Source organism: Hydra vulgaris, chromosome 06, assembly GCF_038396675.1.
Source record: "Hydra vulgaris chromosome 06, alternate assembly HydraT2T_AEP".
NCBI classification, from domain to species: Eukaryota; Metazoa; Cnidaria; class Hydrozoa; order Anthoathecata; family Hydridae; genus Hydra; species Hydra vulgaris.
The window spans coordinates 39,511,390-39,521,619 of NC_088925.1; the positions used below are offsets into that span (position 1 = coordinate 39,511,390).

The 10,230-nt window shown below is 27.8% G+C and overlaps 2 protein-coding genes across 2 annotated transcripts; both read right to left on the reverse strand.

Annotated features, from left to right (window-relative positions):
• Positions 1–1,129: 1,129 nt before the first annotated feature.
• Positions 1,130–2,176, reverse strand: LOC136081387 (uncharacterized). Its single transcript, XM_065798700.1, has one exon. It carries the CDS (start codon positions 2,174–2,176, stop codon positions 1,130–1,132), a length of 1,047 nt encoding a protein of 348 aa, XP_065654772.1.
• A 6,204-nt stretch (positions 2,177–8,380) lies between these two features.
• Positions 8,381–10,171, reverse strand: LOC100209588 (ras-related protein Rab-11B). The gene is made up of 2 exons (XM_065800105.1): positions 9,446–10,171; positions 8,381–9,195 (listed from the first exon to the last, which is right to left on the reverse strand). Exons 1-2 carry the CDS (start codon positions 9,635–9,637, stop codon positions 8,767–8,769), a joined length of 621 nt encoding a protein of 206 aa, XP_065656177.1. The 5' UTR covers positions 9,638–10,171; the 3' UTR covers positions 8,381–8,766.
• Positions 10,172–10,230: the final 59 nt, after the last annotated feature.

The window sequence follows — 10,230 nt, forward strand, 5'->3', positions numbered from 1 at the left end:
CCGTAATAATATAAAAAATAAAGGTGTTGCTAAACTTGGTCCAGCATTTATACATTCATTTAATGATGGACCCGATAATGTGGAACTTGCATCAAAAACAATTCTTACTTTAGTTGTACTCTTATCTTTACGACACACTGGGCGATGTGGCAAGTAATGTGCCTCCCCAATACTCGAATCATAACTATCTACTTTCTCTATTACGCCAGACTTTAATTGATCGATGATTATTTCATTATATTCATTCAAAAGGTCAGGATCATTCTTTAACTTTTTTAGAACTATGTTTAAATGTTTCATACATAAACTATAATTATCACTCAATAGTGGATGGTTCTCTTTAAATGGCAATTTAACTGTATACTTACACTCTTTATTATCAAAATGAATATTATTCTTAAAACGTTCAACAATATTATTTTCAACTCCTGAATTTTCCAATTCCCAAAACTTTTTAATATTATTATTAAATTGAGGAATTTCATCAATAAATTTCGATTCAACTTTTAAAGTGTGCGTTGAAAAAACACAACAATCTTTTCCAGATGTTGTATTAACATTACCACTTAATATATAACCAACAGATGATTCTAAAGCAACAGGACCTGTATTGGCACGAATTACCTTACCATTAAAAAATGACCAATAATAATCCGCTCCAATTAGTATATCAACTTCTAAGGACTTACAATCAAAATTACTATCAGCTAAAGTGATATCTTTTAAATGTTTAAACGAATCAACAGCCTCCTCTATATATTGACCACTAAGAGGGGCACATATGGGCTTGACAAAACAAGTTATATACCTTAAAGAATCTTTTAAAGTCAGTATAGATAATTTAACCATGTCTAAGGTCTGTGTTTGGCTCTGATTGCCAAAAGTTTTAATGTTTAATTGCTTTCTACCAATTGTGGGTAAAAAGAGCTTTTTACGTAAGGCTGGGGAAACATAACTTAGTTGAGAACAACTGTCAAATAATAAGCGACATCTAAGTGTTTTATCTTTATTTTTCACGGTAACCATAGCAGTTTGCAACAACACATTTGAAGTCACTCCTATCTTTAGAGAGAGTGCAGAATATAAGCAATATTTCTTTATTACGACGTATACATGATAATATCGAAGTTCAAATTAGAAGCTTAGAAAACCTAGGTATAGATTCAACTATGTATGGACCTTTATTAATTCCTATTGTAATGCAAAAAATTCCAGAGAAGTTAAATTTAATTATTGCTAGAAACTTTGATTGCTGTGATAATTGGGATATAAAATATGTTTTAAAATCTTTAAAATCTGAATTACAAGCTAGGGAGAAGGCGCAGTCAGGCAGAGAAGGTAATTTTAATCCATCAACAGCAGAAGTACTACATTCTAGTGCTTCCTCTGGAATTTTTTGCATTACAATAGGAATTAATAAAGGTCCATACATAGTTGAATCTATACCTAGGTTTTCTAAGCTTCTAATTTGAACTTCGATATTATCATGTATACGTCGTAATAAAGAAATATTGCTTATATTCTGCACTCTCTCTAAATATAGGAGTGACTTTATATGTGTTGAAATTAAAAGTTGCTTATCACTAAATCTTTCTTTAAGTAATTGTAAAGATGTATGGTAGTTGTCATTTGTTAAAGCTAAACCTGAAATTGTTTTTAAAGCTTTCCCTTCGAGTAAATTTCGTAAGTAATTAATCTTTTGAATTGGGGAAAGGTCATTATTATTATGGATGGCACATTCAAAATTTTCAAAAAACGTCTGCCATTCCTCAGGCTTCCCATTAAAGGTACTTAATTTCAAAGGTGGAAGCTTAATATTAGTATGATTTGCAAAACTTTTCACAGTACTAGATTGTGATTCATTACTTGTATAAATATTATCATTGAATTTTTCGATTACCTTTATGTTCTTCTTAAAATATAAAGAAAATTCATTAGCTAAATTCTCTTCATTCTGTAACTCTTCTTCGTCCTCAATTAAATTGATCAAATCATCATCAATTAATTTGATTTTGTTATATTTTTCAACTAAAAGTTCTTTAAAACTAGATAGTTCTTCTAAAGAGCTATTATCTTGGCTAAAATTAGTCATAAAATCATCAGCCTTTTCAAATATGTTTTTAATAACAGTGACCGTAATGGTACGAACACGTCGTTTGCCAGGTATACTTGACATTATATAAACCCTAGGAATGTCAAGAAATGATGTTCACTTAAAACACTATGGTCAATTCTGACACAAACACAAATAACAAACAAATATATATATATATATATATATATATATAACTTTTTTAATGCTAATAAAAATACGTGCATTAAACAACCCCAAATTATGGATTAACCCAAAAAACAAGCACAATATCAATAAGTACTTAACTCAACTCTATCTTCTAACAAACTTCTTCGAACTCGAGAATCAGCGACAAACTAATAATGTTTCTAACATATTTGACAAAACAAAGTATATTCTGTTTCACTCATCATCAAAATAATCCCCAAAATAATCTTATCTAAATTATTTAAAGACAAAGTTGAAATAAAAAAAGAATCGTCAACATAGTTTTTTTCATTTAGTCCACAAAGAGGAATTTATTTAGATGAAAATATTACATGGAAACCATGGAAGCCACATATTTATTACATCAGCTCTAAAATTACTAAGAGTATTGAGATTTTATTTAAAACCAGATTTAAACGAAAAAAAACTTATGCAAATTAACTACTCATACATAGTTATAATCAGAGGCGTAGAAAGAATTTTTTGGTGTTCGAGATAGGTAACTTCCAGACATGGAGCAAACTCCAAACATTTATATGTTTATACTTATGTCAAATAATGAGGGTTTGCAAAAAATTGCGATGATTGGAGGCTGGGAACAAAAAAGCCCCAAAATTTTTGCCCCCCCCCCTTCCCCAAACGTGAGAGCACCAAGTTGATGAAGTATTTTTTGTACTGTTCTCAACTAGACTTATATTCATCCATAAATTTTAAGTTTCATAGTATTATCTTTCAGCGTTTAAAAATAATGGCTATATAAAATTTATAACCCCCTCAAATTGAGGGGGGTTTAAACTTTATATGGTCATAATTTTTGAAAGCTAAAATATTTTACTATGAAATTTAAAATTTATCGATGAATATTAGTCTAGTTAAGAATAGTACAAAAAATACTTCATCAACTTGTTGCTCTCATGTTTGGGGCAGGGGGGCGAAAATTTTGGGGTTTTTTTGTTCCCAGCCTCCAATCATCGCAATTTTTTGCAAACCCTCATTATTTGACATAAGTATAAACATATAAATGTTTGGAGTTTGCTCCATGTCTGAGCGAACACCAAAAAATTCCTAAGCGAACACCAAAAAATTCTTTCTACCCCTCTGGTTATAATGACTATGCAAATATTGCTTGGTTATAATAACTATGCAAATATTGCTTGGGGAAGCACTAGTAAAGCGACTTCTTTATCATCGGCAGAAACACGCCATACGTTTAATATATTTTCAAAATCGTTTTTTATATCCAAAAAGTGTTATTTAAAAACATGAAAGTTCTTTACATAGATGTACTAAACATTTTATAAAATGTTTTAGTTTTCAATACCAGAATAATCCAGGATTACTTATTTTCAAAGATTTTTTCACATTAAAAACAATAATAAATATACCCTCCGTAATAATAACTTTATAACAAACCATTTTATTGAACAAAATTCAATTTTGTGTTACTCGTTGTAGACCTTTCATTAAAACCATGTTCCATTTTTGTGGATTAATTTTTGTGGACTTGCCAATATCATTACCCTTTCTTTTTTTAAAAAAAACTAAAAGATTTCATTCTTTCATGGAACAAAGTATTTATATATTTTTAACAGTATATATTATTACTTTAGATATTGTAAAAAATATTTTTTGTGCGATTCTTTATCGTTTAATGGCTAGTAGGGATTGCTCTATTACTTACTTTTTTTTTACTTACACGAGTAAGTAAAAAAAAAGTTAATTTTTATCAAAAAGTAAATAACATAAATAGTTTTAATCGTTAAATGTAAATTAAACATTAAATGTAAATTTACATATCCGTATAAGTAATTACTTTTTTTGAAACGACTTTTACTTTATAATGTAAGTTTTTTTACTTTCAAAAGTAAGTTATGTAAAAGAAGATTGCATCAAAAAGTAATTTACTTTTACATGTAAAAGTAAGTCACATAAAAAAGCTGTTTACTTTTTTAAATTTAAAAGTCAATTACTTTTGAAAATTACATTACATAATAAAAAAGTTATTATATAGTATTATAAAACTAATTATACAGTAAAAATTACATTAAAAAAAAAAACTTGCATTTGAAAGAAAATTACATAAAAGTAATATGCTTCCAAATATAAATCAAATTTACAAATAAAAATATTTTTTAAGTAGGAATTTTTTATTTTAAAAGTAATAACAAATCCTTATTAAAAATAAATTATATAAAATAAAGTTTAAACTACATAAGCTTATGTTTTATAAAACTTGTAAAAGTAAATGAAAAGTAATTTGTATAAAGTAAGTACGCGGTAAAATAAAATGGTGCAGCAAAAAACCAAAATTGGTTTTTTAGACTGAAGCCAGATTGAAATCTTTTTTTCTAAAAACTCAAATCGGTTTTCTGAAAAACCAGTATTTTTTTTCTCGCGGCAACAACACCGGGGTGACTAGAAGACACGCGGCTTCCCCCTCTATTTTTTTTCCGGAAAATAACTTTTAGAAACAGATTTTTTTTTCAAAAAAATCAGTGTGCCAGCCCCCCCTCCTTCTTCTCCCGCAACAGAATTGGCGGAATTCAAACAAACTTTGCTTTGTAATAAACGAATTAACGGTTACCACATTTCAAATTATTAACATGTAACCATATACTATTTGTAGAAAAAGTTGAGTGTTAAAGAAAAACAAAATTTAAATATAGCTATTTTTTTAATAATATTATAACAATTTTACATTTAAAGTTTGCATAATTTTGATACTTGTTTTGCTGTTTTGCTAAGTTTAACTTTATTTGATATAATGTGGTGTTCAATAAAATTTAGTGTTTTTACCAATGGCTTAGGATAGGCAACATCAAATAAAAAATATGTCGCCATAACCATAGTGACGCCACATAAAAAATCTGGTCGGTTTTTAGCAACAAGTATTTTATCGATAAAGAGGTCAATAGAAATTGGTCTAAGAACCGGGCCTTTAATCCGGAGAATCGGAGTGAGAGAAATTGGATTGTAAATCAAAATAAAACATCAAGTTTTTTTTTGTTTTTTTTTGTTCTTAATTCACCTCCCCAAGTATTTGCATAAAAATAATATTATCTTACAACTTTCTGAAACTTGAGGCAGGGAAACTTAAGTAAAACATCCTTCACAGTGCTGTTTTGGCAATGCTTCTTAAGAGTGCCAATGATTAAACCAACTTGGCTTTTTAAAAAAGGGATATCAGGACGTAGCTTATTGCATTCTTCTGATATTAATGCTAAAAGGTCGTCAGTAACGTCATGTTCTTCCTGTAAACAATAACATTTTATACTTATTAATATGATACTATGAACATATATATAAAACAATCAAGTAATTGTTAGTGCAATCTATTTCATTCGTAATTTTTATTACAGAAAATATATATACTTGTGTAATCGAGTGGCAGAGGCTCAGAGTTAGCAGGCAAAATCTGAGTCATTGACTCATTTATAATGTCAGATTTTCTTTTACGACCTTCATTGGCGTGTCCATACATTTTTACTTAAGAGATCGTCTAACTCGTTTAAGTTTTTCTTTTAAAGCATAAACTAGAAACTCCTAAAAACAAAATTAGGCTTCGAATAATATATATATATATATATATATATATATATATATATATATATATATATATATATATATATATATATATATATTTATATATACACACATGTGTTTATATATACACACATGTATATATACACACATTGTATATATATATATACACACATGTATATATACATGTATATATATGTATATATATACATGTATATATATATACATGTATATATATATATATACATGTATATGTATATATACATGTATATATACATGTATATACACATGTACATGTACGTATACATATACACATGTACATATGTACATATGTACATGTACATATGTACATACATACATATGTACATGTACATATGTACATATGTACATATACACATGTACATGTATATATACATGTATATATATATACATGTATATATATATATATATACATGTATATATATATACATGTATATATATATACATGTATATATATATACATGTATATATATACATGTATATATATACATGTATATATATACATGTATATATACATGTATATATACATGTATATATATACATGTATATATATGTATATATACACACATGTATATATACACACATTATATATACACACATGTGTTTATATATACACACATGTGTTATATATACACACATGTGTTTAAGGAAGACAAAGTTATTTATATTCATGTTATATACTGTTCTCCATTTCCAAAAGTTAAACTTGAAAAAAAAAATTTAAATAAACTACTATAAATAAAAATAAATGGCGCAGTTAAGCTAACAGAAATATTTAATATTACTTTACTTTTGGAGACCAATCACGAACAATTAACCTGTCGTATGATATATAAGCAAATTTCCCAATTTCTCTTTTTTCATTGCCATCCGCAATTCCTTTCTAAGTCGTACCTTCTCTGCACAATAATCCTCGTTGACATAAATGTTTTTTCTTTTCAATTTCGGTGAGTTTTTTAAGATGTTTACCTTATCTTTGCAATTAAGCAATTTTAATACTACAGATCTGACTTCTTTTCCGTGTCTGATTCCAGTTCTATGAGTCCGTTTTATTTTGATTTCTTACAATTCAAGTGTTTCTTCAAACAACTTTAAAACTTTTGCTTCACTGTCACTTCAACTTTTCTTTTCTTTTAAGCCGTCGAACCTCAGGTTGTTCCTTCTCGACCTATCTTCAATTTCTCTTAGTTTGCTTTTTACCTTTAATAACTCACTGTTATCTTTTAACTTATTTAGTTTATCTCTTTAGTTTTCAATTATATATATATATATATATATATATATATATATATATATATATATATATATATATATATATATAATAAATAAAATAAATATATATAAAGAGCAAAAAAACACACGGTTTTTCCAAATATAATTCCAGACATAAATTAGCTGCTATGAAGCACCAGAGAGTTTGCTATAATGTTTATTAGCATAAAGCTGAACAATTACTCCAAAAACGCTGAGTAAAAGAAGTTGCTGTTTTTTATTCGTCTGGCCTATTGACTTTGAATTTTTCGTTGTGAAATACGGTATGTTCTATTTTACTTTCCCGTTTCTTATTGTAGAGAGGAAGGAAAGAGGATTTCGAACAGTTAGGGGGAGTGAACAAAACAGTCAAAATTCATAGATTGGGGTTGTGTAATTGTTGGAGCGGGTGAGATTTGAATTTGTGTTGATTGGTATGGGGGTGAGTACGACAATTCTTGCTAACAATGGTTCTGAAATTTAGAATCTTGTAGGAAAAAGAGATGCTCATTAAATGGATCGCACCTTCCGAAGATTTTCGAATAAGTTAAAGTTGCCAAAAGTACGACAAAGTACTTGCAGACGAAGCCATGGGATTGTATGATGGCGATAACTATGATTTGAAAGAAACTGAAGCCAATAACTCAGATGTACATAGCGAAAATGACAAAGCCAACAAACAAGATGATTTTCCACTAATTGAGAGAAAAAGCATGCAGTTGCACATGAGCCCATCGACTCAGATAATCAAGATTTAAAACTTGATAAGCAACTCTTTTTCAAGTTAGAAGGTATTAAACGTCAAGGGCATAATTCTTAGAGAAATGAAAAATTAAAAACAGTTTAAAGTACTCGATATATATTACTGGAATACGTAAGTTTATATACATAATGTATATATATATTTTTTTGTTTCTGTTTGGCTACGTCAATTCTAAATAAAATTAAAAATTTTAACGCAAAGATTTCTTTTAATAAAATTTTTAAAAACTTGTACACAAGTGGAAATACAGGTATGCGTACTGCTTCTAAATGTGCATGTTTTACTATCAAACGTTAAAAATGTATATTAAAACATTTTTTTTAATTGTCCGGTGTTAATAATAATAAAAAAACTATTTAGATTATTCTTTAGGTTAAAAAAAAGGCTTCGAAGTTTTCACTTTCAAATAAATTAAAATCAACAATCATAAGCAATTACAAGCATTTTCAATCAAGATCAAAAACGCGACCGCCAGCAGTCAAAAGTTACAAAAAATAACTAAGAAGTATTCTATAAGAAAATAATGTTCTTTTAAATTTCCGGATTCAAATTCCTTTTCATTTAGTGTATATGCGGTATGTTGTGCGCTAAACTGCGTGTTTGACATATCACATATACCGTGTATATTTCACAAATGCACTAAAAACTTCTAAATAAAATAATCTGCTTATAGAATATACTGAATATAAAACATACTGCGTATAACATACAAAACATTATTCAAAAAAATATCATTCTTATAAAAAAATAACTCTAGTTACAAAAGAATGACAAAGCAGATAAGAAGTAAGTCCAAACATGCACTTGCATACAAATTTAATAAAATATTGCCAAAAAATTCTTTTACGATGTGAAAACATCAAAACTGCGAAAAATTAATTTTATTAAAAATTTAACAACATTGCTTTCCTTTAGCGTTCTCTTTTTTTTGAATATCGACTTTTTCGATAATATGTGGAACTTGAGTCTTAATTTTGCTTTGCTGAATTTCATGTAGTTTTCTTATAGTCAAATTAAAAGCGTCCTCTACGTTTGTGCAATCTAATGCTGATGTTTCAATAAATAACATTTTGTGCTGGTCAGCAAATTCTTGAGCATCTTCAGTGTTAACAGCTCTTAAATGCTTCAAATCACTTTTATTACCAACCATGATGACAACGATATCTGGATCGGCATGTTCACGTAGCTCATTCAACCATCTTTCTACATTGATAAAAGTTTTCAATTTTGATATATCGTAAGTGATGAGGGCGCCACAGGCTCCACGATAATAAGCGTTAGTAATAGCTCTGTATCGCTCTTGACCAGCAGTATCCCAAACCTATTAAAATGCCATTTACCGAATAAGAAAACAATTGAAAAAAATGAACTTTTTATAATTACTATATATATATATATATATATATATATATATTTATATATATATTTATATATATACACACACACACATATATACATACATATATATATATATATATATATATATATATATATATATATATATATATATATATATACGCATGCAAATGTATATTTTAATATTTAATAGAAAATGTAACATATATTTGTACTTGAACTTTGATTGCTTTCCCAGCAATATTCATTGTCCTTGTAGCAAACTCTACACCAATAGTGGATTTTGATTCTGCATCAAACTCGTCTCTTGTAAAACGGGACAGCAAGCATGATTTTCCCACACCTGAATCCCCTGTCAAAACAACTTTGTACAAAAAATCATACGGTTCATTTCCAGAGCCCATCATGCATGAGTGTGAATGGGAATATTAAACTTTTATTTAATATAATTAAAAACAGTATTTAGAATTTAATATTTAAAACAATATTTAAAATCAATTAAAATGACAATGCATAAAAATTAATTTGTAAAAAAAATTTAAAAACTTTGCATTAAAGTTATAAAATATCAAATTCAGTTTAACACTTAAAAAAACGTTAAAAAATCACTGAAAATCTTTTCAATTTAAATATAAAAGTATTTTAATAAATTTAAAAATCAAATATTTTATTAATTGTTGCCTATTATATGTTGCAACTTTTTAGTGTTGCATCACTTAAATTTTTTGTTGTAGTTAAATGTTGTCATTTAATTTTTATATATGTTACCGCTTAAATAATCTAGTAAAATTAAAAATAAAATTTAATAAACGCTATTGCAATAAAAACAATTTTTTTGTAATTTACCTCCCCAAGGCCAAGAAGGCCACTACAGATGAGAAGGCTACTTGTGGTTATAACCCTTACTCAACTCTATAACTCCGAAACACGAACCTCGACAAACATGGCCGCTGCGCGGAGAAACAAGTTGAGCACGGTACTGCCAGGGACGTGGTGGGAA